This window comes from Gopherus flavomarginatus, chromosome 6 (genome assembly GCF_025201925.1).
Source record: "Gopherus flavomarginatus isolate rGopFla2 chromosome 6, rGopFla2.mat.asm, whole genome shotgun sequence".
Lineage (NCBI taxonomy): Eukaryota > Metazoa > Chordata > Testudines > Testudinidae > Gopherus > Gopherus flavomarginatus.
In genome coordinates, this window is record NC_066622.1 from 11,566,085 (window position 1) to 11,581,116 (window position 15,032).

Below are 15,032 nucleotides of genomic sequence, written 5' to 3' on the forward strand. Positions count from 1 at the left end.
ACCCAGGAATCCCGGTTCTCAGTTCCTGTTCTCACCACCAAACTGGACTTTTACATTGACTGCATCCCTGACCAAAGGGTCTAACTGTGAATTATGTGTGAAACACCTCTTGGCAGTGGGACAGTGCTCTAAAGAACCAGTTAGTCTGTACGGAATTAGAATTCCACAGTTGTGTGTCATAGGACCTATACTAATTGCTACCGGGGATTCTTTTGAACTGGAAGGGCAGGGGCCTGTGTTTTGGAGCAAGAGGACTGGAATCCTGTCCCTGCTGCCACCACGAAGTTCTGCAGGGCCAGGACATTCCGTTTAGGGTACGTCTGTGATGCAGGTAGGAGTGTAATTTCTGGCTTGGGTAGACATACCTACACTACTCTTGTCAAGCTAGCACTGTACCAATAGTAGTGTGGGTACACGGGCAGCAGCACCAGCTAGCCGCCTGAGTGCATACCCAAGGGGTTGGCAGCTCAGTGCCCCGGCAGCACTGCTATTTCCAGCATGCTAGCGCCATGCGAGTGAGCACAAGTAGGACTCCCCCGGATGGAAATGACACCTGCTGCTGCAGCGCAGAGGTACCCTTCGGGGACAGCTGTGAACTCCTAGAGGGCTGTGGGTTTATTTCAGTATTAGCATTTAGTAGTTTTACGGATGGGGGGACGAGAGGCACAGAAAGGGGGAAGCCCCAACCCCAGCAGCGCCCCAGACCCAGAACTCCCAATGGGGGCTGGCACAGAGCACTTACAAGAACCATCCCCGGGGGACTCCCCCCCCCCCCCGACAAAGCACCCGCTGGCACAGGGCGTGGGACCAGAGCCCGATCCCTGCTCCCCCGTTGCCTGCTCTGACCACTAGATCCCTCTGCCCTCCTAGAGCCCCGACGCCTAGCCCCCTGCCCTAACCATTAGCCTAGACTCCCCCCTTCCAGGACGGCAGCCTGCGACCAGCACTGCGGCGCGGGGCGTAGCTTGGGAGAGCCGCTATTCCACACAGTACGGTAGGTGTGAGCTCCGCCCCGGCTCACCCTCTCCTCCCCCGGCCCGGGAGCAGCCAGCGCCGCAGCAATGCGAGCCGGGCTGGGGCCCTGCGCACGGTGCCTTGGGCTGCGCCCCGCCACCCCCCGGGTGTCGCGTCTGGCTCCCGCCGGCCAGCGCGCGGGATGAGGAGCCCGTGCGAGGCGTTCCCCGGGGACTGAGCCTCCCGCCGCACCATGAAACTCTACTGCAAGGTGGTGGCCATCCTGCTGTGCCTGGGGAGCCTGCTGCTGCTCTATCTCTTCGTGGGCAACGCGGATGAGCCGCCGCTGAAAGGGGCCGGAGACGCTCGCTGGCTGCCCGTTTCCTCCGGACCGGGGGGCCGCGCCCACCCGCTCTTTGCACATTTCCAACCCGTCCGGCCAGCGCCGGAGGGGGCGGCGGTGGCGGCGGCCGCCGCTCAGATTTCCAAGCGGGAGCCACGTCTCGGCAGAAACCCCGGCAAGCGAAGTCCTGCGAGAGGGAAGTTTGCAAACGTTCGGTAAATGCTGCTGCTTTTGTTTTATTCTCCCCTGGCTTGGCGGCAACAATAGGGCACTGGGGGAGGAGGGAAGTTTCCGGGGAGGGTTGGTCCGGGATCTGAGAGGTCCACTGGCTCGTGAGAGATCCTCATTTTGCGGCTCGGATGGCAGCCGTTTGGATCGGAGCTTCCTCGGCTGGAAGCGGGAGCCTTCCTCTGTCCGCAATATCTTGGCATTGGAGCGGCAGCCACGGCAATGCATTCTGCGGGCTGTGCGGTGCCCCGGGTCAGTTCCTCATGGGTCTAGTGGTGGCAAAACTGCACCACAATGCGCTTTCCTGGGGAAGAACTTTCAGTTTCCTTTCACTACCTTTAATCCCTCTGGTTTGAGTCGCGCACTGACCCTTTCCTTTGCTTTTTAATTCCTCCTCAAATAGCACAGTTTTTTCACTCTTGAGTTTGGCAACTACATCACGCTCTCTCCCGCCTTTAGGTTGCAAGGCCACGGATTAGTTGCGTTGCATGCAGTAATTGTAAGCGTATGAACTGCTTCGCCTGTCTTTTAATCGACTTTTCCTTAAAACACCAGTGTCTGAGACCCCCTGGAAATGTTTGGCGGTGTCATGCAACGGTTCTGTTTCTAACCCTGTAGAGAAGAATTCCCACTTCTGTACAGGTAACAGATGTGTGTGGCTCACCTTTGGGAGAAAGCAGCCTTGATAAGCAAAACCGTTCTGACTGGTTTTGTGGTTGTTTTGAAGTATAAGGCTGATTTTTTTTTAAAGATGTGTAATTTGGTAGTGATAGATTACAAATAGGTGAGAAATTTCTGTCAACCTCAAAGGCTAAACTTGTGCTTATTGGAACTGAATGAAAACAAAATGAAATCAGATGAAAGGTAAATATCTATTTGCATATGGCATTCATAACATTCTAATGTATTTTATAGAATGATTTGGAATTAAACAGATAAGAAAACAATGAATACATCTTGTTATATATGAGTAGGGTTAGGAAAACTTGGCTGAATGATGTTTGAATTAATGTGATCTGGCTTTTAAAACCTTTTGCAACTGGATTTTTTTTTTTAAAAAAGTTACTATGATTATGAATCAGAAAAGTAAAAATATTTGCACTGTTTTTTTCTTGTGGATAGACTACCCTTTTTCTCCTGTGCATTTTAGCTGTAGTATGATGAATGTGACTAAACTATCAAATGAACTTTGTATGTCTTTGATTCATGATTTCAGAGATGTTCTGAATGAAATACTGTCCCGTTTTATAAGATCTTATTCTTTAAGCTATGAAAGCAGTTGGTTTCTTACAAGCATTGTATCATATTGAGTGCAAATGATGTTTACTATGACTGGATCATGAACAGAATTCAAATTGATGTATTAAAGCAGGATTATTTACATTAGCAACTGTACCTCCTGGACTCATTTTTCTTTGGAGCATATCTCTTAGGTTATCATGGACAACAGTAAAAGAATGAAGAGTGAAAGTAGCCAAATCTTCTGAAGAGGCTAAACAACCCTCTCATTTCAATGAATAAGAATCACCTCATGTTCTAAAAATTTGACATTATCTGGACTTGATTTATGAATTGAATTTTCAAGTACTTTGTAAAAAGTCTGCACAAGGAAACATTGTTAATCAGGAGCACTGCCAAAAAAAAAAAAAAGTGAAGATGCTGCATTTAAACACTGCATTTTCTTCTGCTTTCCTTAAATGTCTGGGCTCTTAAGAGTGTGATCCTGCACCACTGATGTTAATTGGAGTTGTCACTGAACTCATTGGGAGCAGGAGCAGATAGGGTCCAATTCTGATACCCTTGCTGATCAGTTCCTTATGGCACTAGCCATTCCATTGTTTTTTCTGGGACAACTGCCAGAGAGTATTACTCAGTTCAAGTCAGGGTATAATTTGCAAAGTATGTAAAAGTTATGTCATGGCTAGGAAAAAAAAAATCTTATTTCTCTAAATAGAAAACCACTGGCAGACCCAGATTTAGGCTAGACTAGCAGTTCTCAAATTGTGGGTTGGAACCCCAAAGTGGGTCGTGACCTTCTTTTAATGGGGTTGCCAGGGCTGGCTTAGACTTGCTGAGGCCTGAGCCCCACTATTCAGGGCAGAAACTGAAACCTGAGGGCTTCAGCCTGAGCAGCGGGGCTCAGGTTACAGACCCCCTGCCTGGGGCAGAAGCTCTTGGGCCTTGACCCCTCCCGCCCCACCTGGGGTGGTGGGGCTCAGGCTTCGGCTTTGGGCCTCCGCAGAGCGATAGGGCTTGGGCAGGCTGAGGCTTCGGTCCCCCCCTCCTAGGATCGTATAATAATTTTTGTTGTCAGAAGGGGGTCGCAGTGCAATGAAGTTTGAGAACCCCTGGGCTAGTCTTCTCTCTCGCTAGCCTGCTGACAGCCAGACATGTAGCAGAGATGATCTGTTTGGTTTCTAGGGACCTAATTCAAAGCTCATTGAAGTCAACAGCAAGTCTCTAATTTCGAAGGGCTGGAATCAGGCCCTGGAGAAATAGGCTGTGATTTGGTAAATTCCTTATGCCTATATCTAATTTTAGGCTTGTGAGTAGTCCCATGCATTTCGCTGGGGCTTACATATGCTTACAGTTAAGACACAAGTTTAAGTAACTTGATGAATTGGGGCCTTAAGTCATTTGCTCACTGCCAAACTCTACATGGGCAAAAAAAGGTGGTTTTGTTTTTTCATCTGAGTTAAGCTAACCTGATTGAAACCCCAGTCCCATAATTCCTTTAACGTATCTGTAGTGAGGGCATCATTTCACATCTTTAAAACCATTTGACCTATAAGCAGGTAGACTGCAATATGACCAGACCTTCTAGGTATGCTCAAATGATCTTAAAGAAATGAAACTTTGTCTACATGGGTATTAAGGGGAGAGAGGGGGAATTGCATCTTTTTTGCTAATGTAGACAGGGCATTATAGTGTGTCAATGATAGGAAAAAAGCCTGTTTTTAAATAGTAATAGCTAACGTGTTTTTAAAATGGTAATTTTAATGTGTTAGCTACTGCCACTTGCTCTGTCTACATTATTAGATTAAAACATGTTAGCTGTTTTAAAAAGATACCATTTTTCCTAGCATGGACAGGGTTTTAGAAGGTGAGGCCTTCACTGAGCCCATATATTCACCTGCTGAAGTTCCAAGGACAGCACTGAACACCCCCACTTGTTCTGTTTTGGTTAATTATGGTTTTTGGATTATTTTTTGGAGGCTTCTCTTAAAGCTCAGCATTGTTTGCAAAGTTCTGTTGTGCTTTTAAAGTTCAGTTGGCTGATCTTGTGAATCCTTACACTTGTGAGTAATGAATCTCATAACTTTCAGTGGGATTACTGATGTGAATGAGGGTTAGCAGGTTCTGGCCCCAGATATGCAAAAGGTTGTCTCACCTCTAAGGAAGAAAAAACAAACAAACTAGGATCTATAATTAGTCACGGTGGCAAGATTTGGGAAGTGGGACTGCAGAATCTTAAAAAGAAATTCGTCAACATGTTTAGGCCTCCCAAAAGTGTTTCCTTTAAAGGAAGAGCATCTTACTAAATGACATATATACTCTATATAGTATAATAGTTTTACTTTTAAAAACAAACTTTGATTGGATCTTTGTCAACCCAAAACAGCAAAAGTAAAATAAATAAATAAAAACACTTGTGGGAATTTTTAATTTTTTTTTTTACTGTTTTTCCCTATTCCCAAATTTAGAAAAATGTTAAAATTTCAACAAAACTTTTTGATTTGTCAAAAAATTTCAATCATGTCTAATATATAGCTGGTTGGAAAAAATGATCATATTTTTAATTCAGAAAATTTTGAGCATCTCTAGTATATTTAAATGTCATTGAATGTGTTTACACTTCTTCTATCCCTTTATCACAGCCATTGTTTCAGTGTTGACTCACAGGAAAGAAGCTTATTTAATGAATCACTAGTCCCTGTAAGGTTTTCCTTTTTGGGTCAACTCTGCCTAAATTTAACCCTATTTATTTTGTGAGATATGATGAGATCATAACATGAAGCTTTTAAAAAGTATTACATAGCATCCTATAGGAATGCTGCATGGAATTTGCCTTCCTCTAAGAAAATTTGCAGGCTTGAATAAAGTAGCAGGTTGCCTAAGGAGGCAGAGATGTGTTGTCTTGTATGGATCTGGACTGGTTCTGGATAGGTGATGGTCTGATTATGTTCAAGCCTCTGGCTGTGACAATTGAGAAAACTAGATTTAATCTAAACCGCCGGAGAGGAAAGTATACTGCTGTGCTTGGGAGCTCAGTTTCTTGCCACTGTCTCTGTTCCACCCAAGGAGACCATGAATACAAACAGTGTTAAAGCCAACAGTTAAGCAACTGCTAGGGACTGGTGATGCTGTATCCTTGAGGGGCCTAATGCTGATAGCATTAATATACCCTATTGGGTGCTAATAGAGCTGGCTTAAACTTTTCTATGACAGATGCTGAATGTTTATGATATACTTTGCAAGTGCTTGTCAAGGCTTTATGTAGTACTTAGCTTTAATATTAAGCAGTAGTGCCTAAAATTAAAACTATCTGTGCTTGGACTAGTATGTAATGAGGCTGCTGATGGCATATTGAATCTGTCTTACATGGATGCTGCATGGAAGTCTCTGTTCTGAATCAATCCTTATCTGTCTGTTTCTTTTCTCCTGTTTTTTCCTTCTGCTCCCCACTCTGCCTAAATCCACCTACGCAAACTAGGTTTATTTGTTGGGCTTAGTAAAAGGAGATCAAGATAGCAGAAACCTCTCATTTTATGTAATCACTTTGGTTGACTGTTTTAAAACCCATCAAATGTCATCTACTTTAGACCCATGTGATTCTAATATTTTAAAATTAAATATTCCAGTAATTTAAAAATGGAAAGAAAATTATAAAATCCATATGTGTAACAGTCATTAAAAACAAGTAACTACTTCAGTGACCAATCCAATGACCAGTCCATCAGATTATCAGTGAATGAACACACATATACAAACAGAGTAAGAATTTGCTAATAATAATCTAGTGCTTTATAGCATCAGAGTCTTTTGCAAAATGCTGATTAATCTCCACGAGACTCCTGTGAGGCTGGTAGCTATTATTTTAATCCTTATTTTACAGATGAGGAAACAAAATCCTAAAGACTTGCTGAAAGCTTCATAGGGACAGTATGCCTCTCCCTAACAAAAATATTTTAAACTGGTGACTTCATAAAATCAGTATTTGCCTTTTGCTTTACCAACTGCTTATGTCTCACTTAAACAAATCCTAGAGCCTTTCTGAAGGTTACCACAGTATTTAACAAATATGCATTTTTTTGTTAAAGCATTTTTTGAGGCATTTAATTTCCATCAATCATCTTATTGACGGATGTAGCAGTTTCCAACCAAAGTGTCAGAAAACTGTCTGCTTCCAAATGTAGTTGTGCCAATTAATGGTTAAACACTAACCAAACATAACCAATTAGAGAAGGCTTTATATAATAGCTGGATTCACTAAGTATGGTCTCTGTACAAGACCCCGGCCCAGATTCAGAATAGACCTCTCTTGTCCCAAAATAACAACTCTGTTAAGTGAGCTAACAGTGTATCTTTCCTCCTCCTTTTTGGAAGCTCAGTGTGTAATACTAGCTAAGTGTGTTGTGTCCATCACTAGTGGCTTTTCTACAAAGAGGATAATATCCTACTGGTGCTAACAGCTAATAAATTTTCTTCTTTAGCGTAAGTGGTAGAGACCTGTGCTTTTTGTGCTGAATGTCCCAGGTTCTGTGCCTGATCCTTAGCCAAGGTAAATGGCTTTACCTGCATTGAAGTTAATGAAGCTCCATCAGTTTACCTACGTTGAGGATCTGGCTCTCTTCACAACCCATGGTGACATGTAAGAGCTGATCCAGTCTACCACTTGCTAACCTGATACTCAAGCAAAGGTAACCATTTAGTGTGATCCCCTATCTAGACAAGGGACTTGTGGTATGCGCACATGCTGTATGTTACTTCTGCCCAGACTGAAATTGAGAGTGTCTGTACTACAAGTGCTACAGTAGCAAAGCTGTGGTGCTGTATTGTAGATACTTTCTACAGTGACAGAAGGGTTTTTTCCGTAACTGTAGTAAATCCACCCCCTGGAGAGGTGATAGCTGGGTTAATGGGCGAATTCTCCCATCAACCAAGCTGCATTGACAGCAGAGGTTAAGTCAACTTTACATCACACAAGCTATGAAATTTTTCAATGCACTGAGCAAAGTAGCTAAGTTTTAAGTGTAGACCAGGCCTGAAGACAGTAGCTGTACTAGGTGGACCAAAAGGGAAAAGGCTGAACCTGTTGAGGCTGTGCTGAGCATGCCTTGGCTGGAAAACCGTTTTTACATGGCTTGGGAGGTTTTCCTTTGAGTTCACTCTCTGCATTTGTGGCCGAGAATTGATAGTGGTGAAAATGCGCATAACAGTGCTGTGGGCTTTGGCACAGGGACCTGAAATGTCTTAATACGAGGTTAGAGCTTTGTCCCGCTCCGATTGAAGTCCTTGGCCATAAGCTATAGCAAAGTAATTCACATTTATATTCTACATATGGCTTGATTTAGAGACTCAATTAAGAGGAAACATTAAAGAGATGGTTAGGAGGAGGGAGAGGGAAACAGGATCTATATGAGGAGCCAATTATTCATTTTAATAAGTCAGTGGTTTTTACACTAATAGTCTGGAAAGTAAATACTACTTCACATAAATGTAGTGTTTCATTATTTATACACTGTTGAAATTGAGGTTTAATTATGATTAAAGACTAAGACTTTTAAACCATTAATGAAACATGTTGCTTTGTGCAGTCAGTAAAGTACTGGTGGCTAAAAGTTATAAGCAGATTATTCTGCAGTACAGGACAACAGCTATCATTGCTGTGGTCATTATGAACGTTATGTTAGTTTCTAGAAAGAGACATCCACAGCTTTATTAATTAATTTGCCATTTTCTCTTTGTTATTTCTTTAGGCCTTTTGTTGGTAATATTAGTTGTACTGATTGATTGTGTGCATGTCAGTTTGTATATATTGAGCTGGGACCAGGCTAGGATTTATTGCCTCACTTCAGTGATAGCACCTTTATCCTTTTGAACAACCCAGTGATAACTGTGATGCTTGTGATTTACTTATTTTTCTATGCATCTGGATAGCAGCACGTTAATGTGGTTCAGATTGGCACACAAATAGGATGAACCAAGAGGAAGACATTCTAGGAATGGCTTTATTTCTATACTAATAAATGCAAAAAACAAAGGCCAACGTTTTCGAAAGTGACTACTGATTTTGTGTTCCCAATTTGAGATGCCTTAAAAGCACTATATAAGAGTTAGGTATCATTATTTGTTACAAAGAGGCCTGACTTTCAGAAAGTGCTGGGCACTCATTCTGTAAATATCGGGCCCCTTGAAAGTGTCTCAAGTTTGGCACCCAGAAAGTTGAAGCACGTGAAATCACTAGTCACTTTTTAACTGGAGTTAGTGACCCAAGATACAATGGGAATAGGATGAGGTGTAGTATGATGAGTATAAAGGGCCTCTGAAAATGCCTTTTACCTGGCAGTTTTGGATATGTACGTTCCCCTTATATATACTGGTCAAACATTCTAAAACTTAAAATTGCTCTACTCAAACTGACATAATGGGCTTGATGCAGAAGGTCAGACTAGATGATGATGATGATGATAATGGTCCCTTTTGGCTTTAAAATCACTGAATCTAGAATAAAAACCTCACTCGCTCTTCAAAAGCCAATCAATGACTTTCTGTGCTGTTAATTCAGTGTAACTTGTGTGTACAGCTGTGTGCAGACAGGAAGGAGCTATCAAACCTGTTCTAGCTAAAGATACAGAAGATAACTAGCATATTTCTTCATGTTCTCATGATAACATTCTTGACTGGACCCAGTGACTCTCATTCTACATCCTGTTAACAAGCTCCACTCTTAACGAATCCACCTCTTGTTTTATAGATATTCTGCTCTTTTAATGTAGAAAAATTCTCCCCCACACTCACTTCAGTTGCCTATTGTTTTTTTATTTATATTTATTTTTCGGAAGACCTGGGGAACAGAAACACTTGAAGGAACTTCCATCTCTGCAATGGATGCACCTGGCAGTTGTGGCATGTGGCAACCGGCTGGAAGAGACTCTTATCATGCTGAAATCAGCAGTTCTGTTTAGCTACAGGAAGCTGAAGTTTCACATCTTTGCTGAGGATTCCCTGAAGCCTGAATTTGAGAAGAAGGTGAGTCTGCTTCTTTCTCACTTTCAAAAACAGTGCGATGGTTGTAGCCTTCAAATGTATGATAACAAGGACATGGATGTCAACAAGTTAATTAGTGGATAGGATCTTTAAAAAAGAAATAAATGTGAGGGCTTGTTACTAAACATGGTCTGTATAGGCTTTTCTTTTTTTGATTGTTAGTTTTATGCAATGCTATTAAATAATCAATCTGTGTATCTGAATTTTAATCCTTTCCCCCATGTTTTTCAGTTAAGGGAATGGCCTTCCTCTTACACCAAGAAGTTTGACTACAACGTCTACCCAATTGCTTTTTCAGTAGGAAATGCTCAGGAGTGGAAAAAATTATTCAAACCTTGTGCTGCCCAGCGCCTCTTTCTTCCGGTAAGGCACCTGAATGTCTGAATATGCAGCTTCAGGAGAAGGTCTGTTTCAAAGTAAGGAAGCTTTGCCAATGTGAGATAGAAAACATTTTTCTAGCTGAAATTTCCTTTCTAGGACATCTTTATCTGTTCCTCTATCCACTTAAAACACAATCTTACCGTTCCTCCCCCTGCAAAGAATGCTTCTTGTTTGATGCCAGCTTCTTTTGCCTGTTGGAGGTCAGTATCAGTGCTGTTTGGATGTAGGTGCTGCATGCTTTCCAAATGTCACATTCCTTTAAAGAGGCAATCCTTGGTCCCCTTTTTTTCATTCCCTATGTGCCCCATTAGAATGGAGGATTTTTTAGGACTTTTCTTCCCTTGCAAACCCCTGCCCCCCTTATGCATCCAGGTTGTCCCTGAGAATGCAATTCCATGGTTCAGAAAAATGTGATCCCATGTAAGACTCTCAAAACTGTGGAGTGTAAAAAGCCCACGTGTTAACTTCTCCAGCCTCTGCACAGGTTGTATTGGTCACCCTCTCCCTTAACTTGTACTGCCAACAATTCTGTTTGTTTAGTAACATTTAGAGGGGAGGCTTTCAAAGGCACAAAGACCAGTTGGGTGCCCAGTTCCCATGGAAAGTCAACTACAGACAAGAAGGAACGTTGGAGCTGGAGGCAGGCAGCTGAGAGTCCCTGTGAAGGGTGCACACAGGAGGCCTGCAGACCAGTCTTGGTAGTAGCTGTAGCACTGCTCTGACACGCCGCACGCTGCATGTGTTCGGAGCCTGCATTCTCATAGACTCTGGCTTGACTTCGTAGGAGTCCCATAGCTAAACCCCGGCACGCACCAGGAAAACGGACCCCTAAGTGTGCATGGAACAGCATTTTCATTCTGAGCGTAATCCAGTTTAAGAAGAGCCCTGTTGTGAATGCGCCTGATCCTCCATGCCATGTACCTCTCTACTCATTTATGCCACCTGGATTGAGGCTTTTGGGGCAGAGCTACTGCTCTATTGTTATTGGCTGGCTGATCTCCATGGACAAAGATTAGATGTCCACGTTGATGCTTTTAAGTCAATGAGCAACTTTCACCACTTTTTGCCACAAGGTGGTGATAGAACCTGCACACCCTACCAGGGACAGGAGGAGTTCTTGAGTGGTTTTGTTCTCTGAGAGGACACAGAGGGGAGTATTGGACGAATGCTTGTCAACTCCAAGGGCTGACTTGTGTAGGGTGCCCTGAGGTTCTGTCCTGTCATTCCTCATATTTAAGATGCTTGTGAGGAGATAGCAATACAACAGAGCTTGGGCTGCAGGGCACTCAGTCTGTTTTCTCAGACCAAATCAGTTTTTTTTTTTCAGCTTTCCTAGTGTCTAAATGAGACTGAGGCATGGATGAGGTGACTGAGGACCATTGGAGCTAGGGTGACCAGATAGCAAGTGTGAAAAATTGGGATGGAGGTCGGGGGTAATAGATGCCTATGTAAGAAAAAGCTCCAAAAAATCGGGACAGTCCCTATAAAATTGGGACATCTGGTCACCCTAATTGGGACTGAAACAAAGGTAACGGTGAGCTGGGAAAAACAAGAAGTGGAAATGGCTGAGGTGGTCAGTGACCCTTTGGTTGAGGGCGTACACCAACTTTTTGTTCAGGTTCACAGTCTGGAGTCTTACTGGACCGTGAGCTGTTTCTGGATGACCAGAGCTGTAGTTAAAGCTTTCTTCGTCTGTGCTCAGCCACAGGGTTCCAACCCTTCCTCATGAATACCCATGACAATGTCCACATTCATAATTTTGTCCCCTCAGGCTGAATCACTGCAGCGCATGCTATGTTTGCCCAAACCTAAAACTGGCTGAGACAATTCAGCTAGTGCAGAAGGCAAATGTTTCACTGTAGAATATTACACCTGGCTCCCAGTTTGTTTCATCATGGAGTCCAAGGTGTTTGCTTTACACCTAGAAAACTCTTCATGGTTTGGCTCTTGACTCTCTGTGACCAGCTCTCCTGTCCTGTATAACCTCAACAGTTGAGATAAGGGACCATTTATACAAGCTGAGGATCTGGCCCATGATATCCCAGGGCTATCAGACCTTATGTTGAAATGGTGAAAAAGCATTTTAATGTGAAGGCCCTCACCTTGAGAATTCTCCTCTTGAGTCCAACAGAGACCAAATTAGTTGGTCCTCAGGATGTGCTTCAAGATCTGTCTATACACTCAGGCTTTTTCTGAGAAGGTGACCTGAGCTGGGTGAGAGTGGAGTTCTTTTAATGCCCTTTCTACATTCCGTCTGTTTAAACCATTAAGTTGAGACGTGTTTTAAATAAATTAGCCTACTGATGTTGATACGCTAGTGTGCAAATAAATAAACCCTTCCACCGTTCTTCAAATTACTCCATGTCCTATGGATCTCTGAGTGGAACTGCATAAAACGTTAACGCTTTTGGAAGGTCCCAAGGGAACAGCAGCTTAGCATAGCACAGGCTGTGTACTTGCTCAGATGCACACATTATCTTGGTTCAGCTAATGCATGTGCTGATCTCAGGTCAGAATTTGAGCCTCTGGTTTGCTATCTCTTTTGAACTTCCCTGCCAATTAAATATCTTTTCTTTCCAGAACGCCAACAGACCTGTGAAACTGGAAAGAAATGTACAAGCGTGCACAGAAGAGGCCTTGTACAAGAAAGTTTCAATGCGAAGTTCATTGCTAATAGTGCTGAGGCCGTGTGTTATGTTCCTGCAACCCCAGATAATGAAGTGTTTCATTTTGAGTGGCAGACGAATGCTGGTATTCCTGATTTTTGTAGAAGCTACCAGAGACTAAAATATTATTAAAATGTTTAGGAAGATCACAGTAGATGCCAAGAGGGGCAAGTCACAGCATTGGATTATAAACCTGTCATGTCAGGCATAGGGTAGATGGACTGAACCGAAGGGTAATTTGAAATCAAGTCTGCACTGAAATTAAGTCTATCTCTGTAAACCCAAATCAGGGTCGCTACAGATCGGATCTTAAAATGACTACAAATAACGGGCTTTAAAAACAAAATTAAGTTGAGATACCAAGGATACATTCATTATACCCCCATGTTCAGGTTGGTGGGTAGCAGAGTGACACCGCTCCATGGGAATATTATTATTTCTAGCAAGTGCCATCTGAGTATCTGCAGTGTCTGTGCAAATACCAGTAGTCAGGTGGTGGTACCCTCACTTACGCTAGATACCATTTTACGCCACGGATAGTCTCCTTGACTTCAATGTACTCAGATCTCATGGTGATGGGTGGCAATATAAAACCCTGAGGTGGGTGCTGTGCAGTTTGAAGAAAGCTGGCAAAAATTCGCCCTTTTTCATTGTTCTGGTGGCCCTGTGAGTGAGCTAAATGTTGTCCACATTTCACAGATGTGGAAACGGAGCAGTTCCCTTAACCTTTTTATCTGCCTCAAAGTCATGCAGGAAGCCTATGGCAAAGCCTTTTTCCTGCTAGTCTTGTGCCTGAACCACAAGCCCATTCTGCCTCCCCAAAGGAAAATTGCTGCCTTCCTGGCCAGTGATGCTATTGGCATGGTCAGTGGGTTGTTGGCTGCATTGCTTTTGAATACCAGCACTGGTCATTTCACTGGGAACACTGGCAGTGGCTTGGGAAGGGGTGAGCTCGGGGGCAGGGACCATCACTTGTTTTGTTTGTATAGCCCTTAACACAGTGGGTACCTTGTCCATGACACAGGCTTCTAGCTGCTATTGCAAAACAATAAATAGTAACAAACATCTACTTTTCCAGAGAGCAAGAAGCTACGGGGATGGAGCCCTGCTTGCAGGTGTGATTTACAGACATCTGGGTGAAAATATGCTGTGTGTCTTGGATGAACAGATGCTATAGCCCATCTAGAGAGCTGGGGTGGCCCTTTCAGTTGCTGCATGGAGCTACAAAAACACTATAAATATGCAGAGGGCTTAAGAAAGGTTTCAGTCTTAATAATTAACATTTATACAGAATCTTCCACCCAAGATTCGCCAAGCACTTCACACATAGAAGCCTATGAGGGAGATTAGTGTCATCCCCACTTTACAGGTAACCAATGTGAGTCTCTTGAAGTGACTTGCCAAAGGCCACATAGCGCATCAGTGGCAGAACTGGGAATAGACTCCAGGGCATTGTCCTGACTGGAGTTTTTGGCTCTGGAGGTAGCTCAGTTTGACAATCCATTAACTAAGATGTTTGTGGGTCTAATGTAGACATTCCCCAAACCTGTGATCCTGATCATGAGTCAGGCCTAGGATCTGGACAAAGTGCAGGAGTATGAACCTAATGGCCAGTTTGAACCTGTTGGCAACACTGCCTCTCTTGGCACCAGTATATGCTTACCTGCCAGCATGTTATTACTTGCCAGCCTTACTAACATAGGGGGAAACCACAGAGACAGAAGTTGTGGAATCAAATTACAGATAATTGAGTATTTAACTGAAGTGTCAAGCTAAATATAGCAAGTTCTGGAGAGAACTCTCAAAAGATTTATTAGCAAAATGCTACACAGCTGTGAAAAACATTGAGATTATGCTCTTCTAAACTGTAAATCACTTGGAGGGGGAAGGAAGGGGACAAGGAAAAGTAGGACTCTCATATTCCCAGTTGGTCATGCTCAAAAGTCACATAATAGGGAGGAATTCTATCACCTCCTGACTCAAAAATCTTGTCTGCAGACTTGTTTGTTAGTATCAAGTACATCTGCTATTGCCAAAGTGAGACATTTAAAGCTGAGGTTTTTCAAAAGCAACTAAGCGAGTTAGGCGTCCAACTCTTTGGCTTTTGGTGAGAAGGCAGTGCCTGTCTCCCTTAGCTGCTTACGAAAATCTCACCCTAGCAGAGCTCAAAGATTGTTGTAAATACTGCA

The 15,032-nt window shown here is 43.2% G+C and overlaps 1 protein-coding gene across 4 annotated transcripts in view; it reads left to right on the forward strand.

Moving 5' to 3' along the window:
- Positions 1 to 1,072: 1,072 nt before the first annotated feature.
- The window catches only part of GXYLT2 (glucoside xylosyltransferase 2), a 730,828-nt gene continuing 716,868 nt past the window's right edge, over positions 1,073 to 15,032 (forward strand). For 3 of the 4 annotated variants that reach the window (XR_007774962.1, XM_050957470.1, XM_050957471.1), the window contains exons 1-4: positions 1,073 to 1,512; positions 9,592 to 9,778; positions 10,028 to 10,159; positions 12,758 to 12,928. Coding sequence is in view for 3 of the 4 variants with exons in the window: in XM_050957470.1 (XP_050813427.1) it covers positions 1,208 to 1,512; positions 9,592 to 9,778; positions 10,028 to 10,159; positions 12,758 to 12,928 (795 nt within the window). In the remaining variant the exon portion in view is untranslated. The remainder of the gene's footprint in view (positions 1,513 to 9,591; positions 9,779 to 10,027; positions 10,160 to 12,757; positions 12,929 to 15,032) is intronic. The other variant, XM_050957472.1, reaches the window with a different exon arrangement.